The following is a 13,044-nucleotide window of genomic DNA, read 5'->3' as shown; positions in this document are numbered from 1 at the left end:
ACAATGCCACCAAGTCTACCTGCTAAAGCATCCCTTTTCTCCAGGGGAACTGATCTCTGTACACAGAATCAGAATCACACACAGAGCTGGGAGAGACCACTAAGGGCCATTCAGTCCAGCCTCCCCCTCTTCTCGAAGGCAGTGGAGATGAGATGTAATTCCAGGAGTCTCCAGGTTCCGTCCCCCAGAGGCTGGGAACCCTAGCAATGTTGAAGCAACACTTGTTTTTGTGCTCGACTAATGACCAACCTTAATTATCTCTAACTGTATTGATTACTTTGCAAATTGTTCAGTTCCCAGTCAGGCTACATTTAAAGACTGCTTTATTGAACGTGGTGCAAGAAACACTTACTGCAGTGACTGCAGTGCTTCTTAGGAATTTATAATCACTCCTGAGGTGGTGTGTAAGAGATGCTTAAGTTACTTTCCATTTCTGCCGTTAATGAATGGTTAGTCAAAAGTATCCACAGGGGAAATGGGCAACATTAATGGCGGTGGGGTGGGGAGAATTTACTCAATTTCTTTCATGTTGGAATAGGAATTGTGTGGTGTTTTGATATGTAAACACTGAGTACGTGTGTTATATTTCTGTGATTTAAAATGGGATTTTATATGTATGTTGCTTTGGGTTTAAAAGTCACCCTCTAGAGCAGGAGTCCTTAATCTCCTTGAGCCTGTAGGCACCCTGGTAACACAACACAGCAACAAAATGGCTGATACAAAATGGCTGCTGACAAGACAGCCACAATATGTTGGCCACAGCTTAACTTCAGTAACACAGTGCTGATCTTTGTGCTGTGGTGGCAATTTATGTTCTTTTGGCTTACTGACCTTGTAAAATATTTAAGAAGAAGAAGAAGAAGTGTTGGTTCTTATATGCTGCTTTTCTCTAACTAAAGGAGGCTCAAAGCAGCTTCCAGTCACCTTCCCTTTCCTCTCCCCACAACAGACACCCTGTGAGGGAGGTGAGGCTAAGAGAGCCCTGAGATTACTGTTCAGTCAGAATAGTTTTATCAGTTATGTGGCGAGCCCATGGTCACTTAGCTGGCTGCATGTGGGGGAGCAGGGAATCAAACACAGCTTGCCAGATCAGAAGTCCCCACTCCTAACCACTATGCCAGACTGGCTCTTGGTTTCTTATGCTATGCAATCATTATATCGGTTCTAATCTGTGTGACTCTGTTCCATATGTAAAAATCCCTCCATTTCCAGAAAGGAAAATCCTAATAATGTAATCCTACTGAACCTCCAACAAGGATTAGGTAGACTCATGGCTCCTGGCCAGGGGGACTGAGGGAACCCTCCACATTCGAAAGCACTAATTCTCTGAATCCCAGAACTAGGAGGCAACCAAAGTGGAAGGCCTTGGCCTCTCTTCCCTGTTGTTGGCCCTCCAGAGGAACTAGTTGGTCACTGTGTGATTCTAGACTGGATGAATCATTGGTTGGATCCAGCAGGGCTCTTCTGATGTTCTTATATTCTTATTTAATAGATACACCAGGAAGATAGAATAGCGCCACTCAAAATGCAGGAGCCCCACCCACTTTCTAAAAAAACACTTGTTGGACACCAGGAAAAGTGTTGATGGGAACAACATTGGGACACCCTGGTATGATGGATAGTACTCATAAGTGTGTGACTTTGCTGCATTCTGCAAGGAGTTGGACTAGATGAACCTGGAGTTCTATGTATCATAGAATCATAGAGTTGGAAGGGACCTCCTGGATCATCTAGTTCAACCCCCTGCACAATGCAGGACACTCACAACTCTATCACTCATCCACTGTCCCCTGCCACCTCCTTGAACCTTCACAGAATCAGCCTCTTCGTCAGATGGCTATCCAGCCACTGTTTAAAAATTTCCAGTATATAAGAGCATAACATGACACAAGTATCATGAAATGGAATACATGGATTTGCCTTGAGCATGGTGCCTTGAGCCCAAGAGAGAAAAACATACGACAAATCATGTAAATAATGACATATAAGAAACAGACAAAATGCCCAGCAGTGGCAGCCTACCTTTAGGGCAGATGTCCGTACAGGGCTTGCAGGTCTTAATACCATTTTCTTCAACTTCCATCTTGGGGCTGGGACAGGCCCGCACACAAGAGCTGATATCAACCACAAAGTTATCTAGAAGAAGGACAGGACGCTGATTAGGAAAAAACCCATCTGCCATGGCCCCTCCAGGAATTCTTCTAAACAAAGTCAGTGGGGTGAGCTACGCGTGGCCCCTCCAGTTCTGCAGCTGCCATTCCTGTTTCATTTCAGACATTTGATTCAGGCGCTGCATTTCATCTTTTTAAAGTTTTAGCGAAGCTTATGTTTGCCTGCCTTCCTTCCCGCTGCTTTTTTTGTTGCGACTAATTCCCAACGTTCTTCAAAAAAGTTTCCATTTCCCTCAAGATGCTGATGCTGTAACTTCATCTTAATGAGGTTTGTATTCTGGAATCTGTTTGCGATGTTATTTTAGCATCAAAGGAGACACAGTCGCAGCCAAGCTGGTAACCAGCCATGGGATCAAATAAAAGAGGCTTTGAATTATCTCGGTCTCAAGCCCGTTTCAGACGTGAGCCCGCGTTCCCTGTGTGTTCAGCGCTGAAGACAGTGGCAATTAACTTCCCAAAACAATGGCCAAAAGGGAATACAGATGCTTTCTCCCCACCCCCCTCCCCAAATAGGATGCTTATTTCAATAACAGATCAGTAAGAAGCCACTCTAAGCCCAGGCATAAGCCTGAGTACATGTGGCTTGCGTCTTCTCTGCAAACCATCTCGATCCTCGGCTTCCCAAAGCCACACTGGATGCCTTCATCCGTGGCAAGCTGCCCAGGCTGGTGCAGGTGAAGGGCAGGCATTTATTACTGAAGAAGGTGAAATCCATGCAGCAATAAATATTCCACATACAATATGTGCGATGGCACACGTTGCAACCAAAGCAGATGAGGCAGGACAGCCCTGATCAGGTTGCTGATTTTAATGGCAGGGTTGGGTGCTTCGGTGTGCTTCGGCCGCTTTGGCGATCATGGAAGCCCGAGGCGGCTGATGCCGCCTCGGGCTTCCGTGATCGCCAAAGCGGCCGAAGCACGCCGAAGCACCCAACCCTACATGGAAGGCAAGGAAGGAAGTCAGGCCTTTCCCCATCTGGTCATTGTGGACCTTCCTCCCAGCCACCAGAAGAGATCTGATCCAGGAGGAATCAACCCTAGGTGATCAGGATATCACCACAATTGTCAAGGATGTAGTCAGGGGTTCAAACCGATTGACCACCACATCTCATTCTTTTGCACAAAGAAGAGTAGGAAGAAGATGAGCTGCTTATTCCCCACTTTTCTCTGCTTAGTCTCGATGTGACTAACAATCGCCTTCCCTTCCTCTCCCCACAATGGACACTTTATAAGACAGACAGGGCTAAGAGAGCTCTGAGAGAACTGTGCACAGCCCAGGGTCAACCAGTAGGCCTTGTGTGGAGGAGGAGTGGGGAATCTAACTTGGTCCTCCAGATTAGAGGCCACCACTCTTAACCACTACATCACACTGAGGGAGATTTTAAATGTCTACCTCTATAAATCAGTAGAGCCTCTTGTGGTGCAGAGTGGTAATGCAGCAGACATGCTGTCTGAAGCTGTCTGTCCATGAGGTTGGGAGTTCAATCCCAGTAGCCGGCTCAAGGCTGACTCAGCCTTCCATCCTTCCGAGGTCGGTGAAATGAGTACCCAGCTTGCTGGGGGGTAAATGGTAATGACTGGGGAAGGCACTGGCAAACCACCCCGTATTGAGTCTGCCATGAAAACGCTAGAGGGCATCACCCCAAGGGTCAGACATGACTCAGTGCTTGCACAGGGGATACCTTTACCTTTACATTATAAATCAGTGGCCTTGGGATAAGATAGTTAGGGGCAATTACCTTGTAAGAATGTTTCACACTGGTATGGGAACAGATGGGGCAAGCAACATACGGTGATGTGACAGCCTTTGATCACTTTCACAGACAGTTTTATTTCTCCCATGTTTGTGTGAATAACAACTGAATTTCAAGGGGATTGATTAGCTGTTTTGGCAAAGAATGATCATTGGCTGTATTTGGATGTGTGACACAGTTTACTAATGTAACAGAATTAATGTTTACTATATATTCCCACAGTCATGTAAGGAGTTCTTAGTCTGACAAAGAGTGCTTGCACTCGAAAGCTCACACCCTGAATAAATCTTTGTTGGTCTTAAAGGTGCTACTGGACTCTGATTTTGTTGTGCTACTTCAGACCAACGTGGCTACCCATTTGAAGCTATCTATAAATCAGTGTGATTCTTGCTTTTGATTCTTGAAAATCTGGGAGTGAAGAAAGGTGGAAATACAAGATCCATGGCTGCCAACTAAGCCATTGCTGAGTCGCATGTGCCATGAAACAACATGTGCAATGTGCATTTCACAGATGCAAATGAACAAACACATGTGGACACCCCCCCCCCCCCGATTCCCTGCTGAAAAGTCCAACTGCACTCTCTGGTCTATGCAGCCGAGGTTGTATTCTTACACTGCAAGAAGTGCTGAAATATTGAGGAGGGACCCAGAAATCTCTTTGCCACGACAGTTACGTGACAGGCCTGATAGTATACCTTCTAGCTGCCTTCAGTGAAGCTGCAACAGGGGCTGGAGAGACCAATATTCTTGCAGCAGACTGGCCTTTCAGGCATTCTTTCAACACTCTCCCTGTCAAAATTTCTCCCAGAAATTGTGAGCTTTAGATCACTTGTTCTTGTTTCCAGGATCTGCAGGCTCAATAACTACACACAGGTGTGTTGTTGTTGTTGTTTGTGTGTGTGTGTGTGTCTGTATCGGTTAGGAGTGTGGACTTCTAATCTGGCAAGCCGGGTTTGATTCCCTGCTCCCCCACATGCAACCAGCTGGGTGACCTTGAGCTCACCACAGCCCTGATAAAGCTGTTCTGACCGAACAGTGATATCAGGGCTCTCTCAGCCTCACCCACCTCACAGGGTGTCTGTTGTGGGGAGAGGAAAGGGAAGGAGATTGTAAGCCACTTTGAAACTCCTTGAAGAGCAAACAGCATATAAGAACCAACTCTTCTTCTTCTCCTTAATTTCTAGATTTCCCAAACTGCTTGTGTGTGTGTGTGTTTTATGCCATCAAGTCCCTTCCAACTTATTGATGATCTCCAAAACATCCTATCATTCGCAGCCTTGCTGAGGTCTTGTAAAATGAGACGTGGCTCCATTGAGGGAGGCAATCTGCCTCATGCTGGCCTCCCTCTTTTCCTGCTGCCTTCTACTTTTCCAGTGCTTCTTGCCACAATCTTCAGTTCCTTCCAATCATGCACCTATTTATTGCCCTCTTTGTGACCGGTGTCCTTGTGGACACTGATGCCCAAAATACCCTAGAGGTGGGTGTCTGTATGATGGCACCAGGTTTGTTTTCTGTGGGGTGTTTTAACAGCACCAAGCAAAAGATGCCCAAAGATGACTCAAATGATGTAGTCACATCTTCTTTCCTGCCAGCCGGCCAGCCTGCCTGCTTTCCTTCCTTCCCCCTATTTTCTTTTTTTCAGCATTATACATCAGTATTTCCTAGCTATAATTTCAACTGGTTATAGACTGGGGCTGAATTTCAGCTATGCAAACTGGGCACCCCTGAAAAATCCTTTAAATATTTTGATTTTTTTCTGGACAGCTGAACAATCACATTTAAAGGGCATTTGAAGGGATTGCAGTCCCTTTAAATGCCTTCCAAGTGAATCCACCACTTTCAGAAAGCATTTAAAGAGACAATGGGCACCCTAAATGTCTTTGCAGTTCACACACGGCTTGCAAAAGGTATTTAAAGGGTCCACATTCCTGGAGCCACTGAAAAAGAACCAGGCAAAAGTATTCCTTTCTTCCAGGCTGAGCTTTCACAGAAGACTTTGGAGCCAGAGCTCGGACAATGGTGGAGGAAAAACTTTGATTCCATCCCAAAATATTTATACTGCTCTGTTCCCGTTGAGTTCACCAGCATCAGTCCATGTCCATGCTTTGGAAATCCCACCTTAGGCCCTGCCCCGTGTTTACAGCGGACCATGTGATCCTTCCAAGCACACGGAGTCCCACGGACTACCCACAATCGCTCGTCACCGGTTAAAACTGCAAATAATATTTCTGTGCCATGATAAAGATGAGCCTGTTCTGATTGACATCACCAGACCACACACTTGAGTTTCAAGAAAAGGTCAAAGACAAAAGATAATTCACACTTGTGTTTGAGGGGAAATGAAAATGAGACGTTGCTCAAAGGAACGGAAATGATCAAAAGTGCACCTGGCAGGGCTTCAAGTCAGCGATTGGAGGAGAAGCTGAAATTTTGACCACTCAAACCACAATATTTAACAGATTTTTTAAGCTTTCAAGAAGAAGGCTGTTATTAAAATGTCAGCACCTTGCAATGCCAGCTCTTAGAATAACTTATAAGTTGAAGTTATTGCCGCTGAAAGAAAGAAGCGGAATTATTGCAGCCGTTGTGTAATTAACTTGGCTGTACGGCTGACATCCCTAGCAACCGTTTCTTTGAAAGCGCTGCGCTTCATGGGGAAGGGCGGGGAGAGGGCACCAGCCGTGCCACTTACGTGGGCACTTCTTGACACAGAAAGCACCATAGGTGTATTTGCCGTCTCGGTTGGTCTCCATCTGGAAGGTGGCCGGGTTGTACACGGAGGTCTGGGGGCACTGGGTGACACAAGCGCCGCTGTCGTTGAAATTCAAGCATGCCTACAAGACAAGGAGAATGGTCAGCTTCGACGCTCCTTAGGAGGGGAATGCAGACAATAAAGCTGACCCCTTCTGGAAACAGATCTCTTTAATGGACTGGTACACCCCCACGCTCAGGCCAAGGCTCTTAAGCAAGGGCTTGTCACAATGAATAATAATGAACCGTCAGCTGCATCGAAAAAGTCATCCACATTGTTGTTGTTATGTGCAAAGTCGTGTCCGACCAATCGCGACCCCATGGACAATGATCCTCCAGGCCTTCCTGTATCCTCCAGGCCTTCATCCACATTAAGTTGAATGAATGGCCTGGTCTGAGGGAAGGCTGGTGGGGAACACCTGGTGGGGAATTCCCTGGAGATTTGGGGGAGAATCAGTGTAGCAGCATTTGGAGAGGAAGAACATAAGCCCTGTAGGGTCAGACCAATGGCCCATCAAGTCCAGCATTCTGTAACACACAGTGACCAAAGCTCAGGTGCCATCAGGAGATCCACTGATTGGGCCAGAACTCCAGAACCACCACCCCCCCTGCCCCAGGCACCAAGATAACAGATCATCACTGCCCCAGACATGAGAAGGCCTGTAGGATCAGGCCAATGGCCCATCTAGTTCACCAGCCTGGGTCACACAGAGGCCAAAACCCAGGGGCCATCAGTAGGTCTATCAGTGATGCCAAAACCCCAGAAGCCCTCCCACTCTTACCCATACAAACAAGAATACAGAGCATCACTCCCTATCATGACGGTCCAATGCTGTAGGGTCCACCCCCCAAAACAGCCAGTAGAACTAACCTCTATTGTCTGGAGATCAGTTATAACTAAGACTGGCAATGCTGGTGAGGGCCCTTATACTGCTGGGGTGGGGAGTTGGTCAGCCTGTACTTTCAGCCTGTCCACCCCAGTTCCCCAACTGAAAGTCCCTGAGTTGTTCTTGTATTGGGCCCCGCAGCAATGGAAGGTCTGTTAAGACTTTTTAACCTGGACAGCCCAAAGTTTTTCAAGTTTCTGCTGTCTTCAGGGGTGGATTAACCATTCAGGTCACGGGGAAAAGTTCCACTGGGCCAATGGCCTGGGAATCGGCAGGCCTTAAACTGCCCCCCATCCTCAAGTCAGGCAAGACTCACTCCATTACAGGGCAGGGCAGCATACCAGCAGCTGTTCTCGCTTCCCCAGGGGAGTTGCCTGCTGGCCAGGTGAGTGCCAAGGTCACTGGCACGCAACCATCACCTGCCATGAAGAAGAAGAAGATCTGGTTTTTATATGCCACTTTTCCTCTACCCGAAGGAGTCTCAAAGCGGCTTACAGTAACCTTCCCTTTCCTCTCTCCACAACAGAGACCCTGTGAGGGAGGGGAGGCTGAGAGAGCCCTGGTATTCTTGCTCAGTCAGAACAGCTGGATCAGCACCTTGATGAGCCCAAGGTCACCCAGCTGGCTGCATGTATGGGAGTGCAGAATCGAACCCGGCTTGCCAGATTAGAAGTCCGCAGAGGGTGTCACTGCAAGCTGAAGGACTTCACTGTCATAATTCTCACTTAGCACCGTGGTTACAAGCGATGGCCTCTAATCTGGAGAAGCGGGTTTGATTTCCCACACCTCCTCCTCCTCCACCACGTTCAGGCTGCTGGGTGATCTTGGGCCAGAGCTCTCTCTCCTCACAGGCCTGTTCTGCACATGTTGGGTAATGTGTTTTCAATGCACTTCAGAAGTTTTGCACAGGAACATCCACCGGCAAAAGCACACTGAAAGCGCATTATCCAATGTGCGTGGAATGGGTGAGGGTGTCTGTTGAGGGGAAAGGAGGGGTAGGCAATTATTAGCTGCTTTGACACTCCTTTGGGTAGTAAAAAGGGGATTACAAAAAACAGCTCTTCTCTCCCTCTGTGAGGCATAAGGGGATGGGCTTGATGCTGCCTTCTACTGAATCTAACCATCGGTCCACGAAGGTCAGTCTTGTCTACTCAGAGTGGCAGCAGCTCTGCAGGGTCCCAGACTGAGATCTTTCCCATCATCTCTTGCCTGGTCCTTTTAACTGGAGATGCCGGGGTTTGAACCTGGGACCTTCTGCATGCAGAGAGGTGCTTTACCATTGAGCCATGGCCCCTCCTACTTCTGGCATGCACTGGAAGTGACACCACTGCGTTGCCTCCGTGACTCTGGGCCGGCCTCTCACTGCTTCTGGAAAATCCCTCCTCCTAGCAGGGGCTGAAGATGCAAATTACCTTTCCCTCCTTGAGCAAAAGCAGGCCACCGTGGTTCCTTAGATCACAACAAAACCCCAGTGCCCCAGTTGGAGGAACACAGTGTGCACATAAAAACATAGGCTGTTCTGGGGGACCTATGCTCCCCCCAAAGCACCAGTCAACAGCACTGCTGCTGTCCTGGCACCCAGCCTCTGCGCTTCCCACTGCGGCAGATGGGATGATGTGACCTGAGCCTACCCAGTCTGTCACTGCAGGGCTTGAGAGGGAAAACAGAGTGGGCTCTGAGCTCTCTTTGAGCCAGTGCAGCTCAATGGAACCCAGGGAAGAAGGCTGCAAGATGAATAGCCTTGTGGGAAACAAAAGCAAGCCAACACCCCTCACTTCAACCCATAACCTCTGTATGGTGGAAACAGCAAGGAGACCCATCTCCATTTGGATTTGGGCCTGGCTCTGGATCCACGACTGCCATCCAACTATCGCCCTGTCTCGCACTTAGCATTTCAGGGGAAACTGCTTGAAAAAGCGGTCATGGACCCACTGTCCACATACTTGGAAGAAGCTTCGGTCCTAGACCCATCCCAGTCTGGTTTCCGGCCTGGCCATGGGGTAGAGACAGTGCTAGTCGCCCTGATGGACGACCTCCGCTGCCAGCTGGATCGGGGAGGATCGGCGCTGCATATTTTATTAGATCTCTCAGCAGCGTTCGACACAGTAGATTATGAGCTTTTAGCTCACCACTTCGCTGATGCCGGGATCAGAGAGACTGCCCTCCACTGGCTGATCTCCTTTCTCCAGAATCGCGGACAGAGGGTAGTATTAGGAGAGAGCTCATCAAGCCGCCACCAACTGGCTTGCAGAGTCCCCCAAGGGGCAATTCTCTCTCCAATCCTATTTAACATCTTTATGCGCCCTCTTGTCCAGCTGGTGTGGAAATTTGGGCTGGGCTGTCACCAATATGCCGATGACACCCAGCTCTTCCTCCTGATGGATGGCCACCCTGAGTCTCCCCCAGAAGCATTAGCCAGCTGCCTGAAAGCAGTGACGAGATGGCTCAAGCAGAGTCGTCTGAAGCTCAACCCTTCAAAGACGGAGGTCCTGTGGCTGGACAGTAAAGGTCCAAGCGAGGGAGCGCGCCTACCCAATCTGGATGGAGTACAGCTAAAAGTGGCCCACTCCGCCAGGAACTTGGGAGTGATACTTGATGCCTCAATGGAGGCTCAGATCACGATGGTAGCTCGGCTGGCATTTTACCACCTACGCCAAGCCAAGCTACTAGCGCCCTACTTGGCCCCGGAACACCTGGCCACAGTGGTCACCTCTAGGCTGGACTTCTGTAACTCACTGTATGCTGGCCTACCCTTATCCTTGATCTGGAAGCTGCAACTAGTCCAGAACGCGGCTGCCAGGGTCCTCACAGCAACATCTCGGAAGTCCCACATCCGGCCCATCCTCCAGCAGCTGCGCTGGCTCCCGGTTGAATTCCGGATCAGGCTTAAGGTTTTGGTTATCACCTTTAAGGCCATATGCGGTCTGGACCCAGTATACCTGAGGGACCGCCTCTCCACCTATACTCCTCAGAGAGCCTTGCGCTCTACTACACCCTGGCCCCAAGGAAGCCCGCTTGGCCTCAACCAGGGCCAGAGCTTTCTCCATTCTGGCCCCACCTGGTGGAACGAGCTCCCAGAGGCGATCAGGGCCCTGACAGAACCTAAACAGTTCCACAGGGCCTGCAAAAGGGAGCTCCTCCGCCAGGCATTTGGTTGAGGTCGACCAAACCACCACTTCCAGTTGGCCCTCAAGCTCCCCTCCCCCTCTACGACCAGCATTAATCGGTTGCCCACAGGGTCCAGTAAGAGTTGAGCTGAGGCTCTTACAATTTCTATTTTATGGTATTATTGTTATGATCTTGTTAAATTATTATTGTTATAATATTACTGCTGTTACTGTTACCTGTTACCATGTGTTAATTGTATCCTTCCCTGTTTTTTGTAAACCACCCTGAGCCCTCGGGGAGGGTGGTATATAAATATAATAAATAAATAAAATAAAAATAAATTGCCTTAGTCACCCTGATTGATGACCTTGACCATGGAGCAACATGCAGAGTCCCTTCAAGGATTTCCATGCCACCCACAAGGGCATGCTTTGGGTGCAGGGAGCATCATGCCTTGTTGATGATATTCTCACTTGGCCAACTGATTCCAGAAGGCGGTACAGGAGGACTGCTGCTCAACTCCATGGTGTTTACATTAAGAGGTCCCACAGGGTTCCGTCTTATCTCTGATGCAGTATAACACCAACATGAAACTACCAGGAGAGGTCATCTGAGGATCTGGAATGAGGGGCAACCAACAGACAGATGATACCCAGCTTTACTTCTTCTAAACAGCGGTGCCTGGTAGGTCTGTGGAGGATCTGAACATGTCCCTGTTGAAGGTATGGATGAGGGACATTCAAATCAAGCTCAGTCCAGATAAGAGTGAGGTAGATGCTGGTCATGGGAGGAGCTGCTTGGGGACTGTGAAGCCACCCTGTCATTGACAGGGTTGACCTCTCCCTGAAGGGACAAGATCATAGCTTGGGGGTTGTACCAAATCCTAGAATACAGATGAAGGCTAATGTCTCCTCTATGGCATGGAGCCCCTTCTAGCATCTCCAGAGAGTTTGCCAGCTATGGCTATTTCTCAAAAACTATGATTCAGCCACAGTAATCCATGCTCTGACCTCATCCAAGTTAGATTGTTGTATGTACTCCATGCAACCATTGAAAAATGTTAGGAAATTCTAGTTGGTCTAGATTTCAGGTGCTAGGATACTGTCAGGGGTTGGTTGCCTGGAATGTATCATTCCTATGCTGAATGATCGGCCCTGGCTATCCATTTATTTCTAGGCACAATTCAAAGAGCTAATGTGAACCATGAAGGCCCTAAGAGAGCCAGCTTGGTGTAGATTCAAGCATGTAGCCATGTTGGTCTGCATTTGCTGGCAGGGGCTCATGGGAATTGTAGTCCAAGAACATCTGGAGGACCTCAGGTTGACTACACCTGGACTAGATGACCCTGGAGATCCCTTCCAACTCTATGATTCTATGACAAGTTCTATGAGAAGCTGTTTTCTCCAGGAGAACTAATATCTGAAGTTTAGCTATAATTCCTGGAGATCTCCAGGTCCCACCTGAAGGCTGGCATACCTAGATGGGGCACAGGCTTCCCTTAAGTAAGAAGCCTGCGTTGAATTCATCTAGATGTACATACATCTCAATACGATGTTCGGGTATGGTAGAAATGAGGCTCAGTAATAGAATACTTGGGAAGAAAAGAATGTGTACATTTGTATTGGAGTGATTAATGCACAAAGAAGGATAATTAGGGACCTGCTTGAATCAACGGGAACCTTTCTGGTTTTGGATTGAGGTCTCAAAGAAGCTTTGTTAGAGTTGAAAAGCACTTGGACTCCAGTTTCACTCCAACGTCCGCACTAAAGAGCTCTTCATACTCCCATGACAGGCATTGCTTGGCTTTCAAGAGCGCTTCCACAAAGGAAGACATGTGGATGCATATGGGCAGGGATGAATGCAGAGCTTTTCTCGTTATTTCCACAGTGAAATATTGAAGGCTATAAGAAACAAGCATTATGTGCCAATATTTCCCTTAATAAACTTTTCTTTTTAATTCATACAAAATAGAACTCCTTCATTTTCTTTTCTTCAATCCATTGGTTTTAATGTGTTGTCTTTTGAGGTACCTTCTCATCATCATAAATGACTTAATAACTAAATGTGTTTTTAAATGAAATGAAAGTCTTCCCAAAAGAATCATTTAAAGTCTATCTGGAATAGATCTTTGATGTGTGACTGCCCGGTTTTGTCTGGAAGAGAGTGCCATCAAGTCCCAGCTGACTCATGGTGACCTTCTTGGGGTTCTGAAGGTTAGAGACGTTCAAAGGTTTTCTTCCATCCAAATACAAGACAGGGCTGACGCCCCTTTGCTTCCAAGATCTGATGAGATTAGGTCAGTCTGGACCACCCAGGTCAGGACACAGGGTCTTAACAGCCAAATTGATGGAGGAATAATGTTACTAGGAGACTC

At 47.9% G+C, this 13,044-nt stretch overlaps 1 protein-coding gene across 4 annotated transcripts in view; it reads right to left on the bottom strand.

The window, feature by feature from the left end:
- ERBB4 (erb-b2 receptor tyrosine kinase 4) overlaps nt 1–13,044 on the bottom strand; it is a 918,733-nt gene that overhangs the window by 280,666 nt on the left and 625,023 nt on the right. For all 4 annotated transcript variants that reach the window (XM_077319331.1, XM_077319333.1, XM_077319330.1 and 1 more), the window contains exons 7-8: nt 6,617–6,758; nt 2,023–2,136 (exon numbers count right to left, since the gene is read on the bottom strand). In XM_077319331.1, the coding sequence (XP_077175446.1) occupies nt 2,023–2,136; nt 6,617–6,758 (256 nt within the window). The remainder of the gene's footprint in view (nt 1–2,022; nt 2,137–6,616; nt 6,759–13,044) is intronic.

This window comes from Paroedura picta, chromosome 2, assembly GCF_049243985.1.
Source record: "Paroedura picta isolate Pp20150507F chromosome 2, Ppicta_v3.0, whole genome shotgun sequence".
Lineage (NCBI taxonomy): Eukaryota > Metazoa > Chordata > Lepidosauria > Squamata > Gekkonidae > Paroedura > Paroedura picta.
Note: the sequence above shows the minus strand (reverse complement) of the source record. Positions and strands in the feature narration are given on the sequence as shown.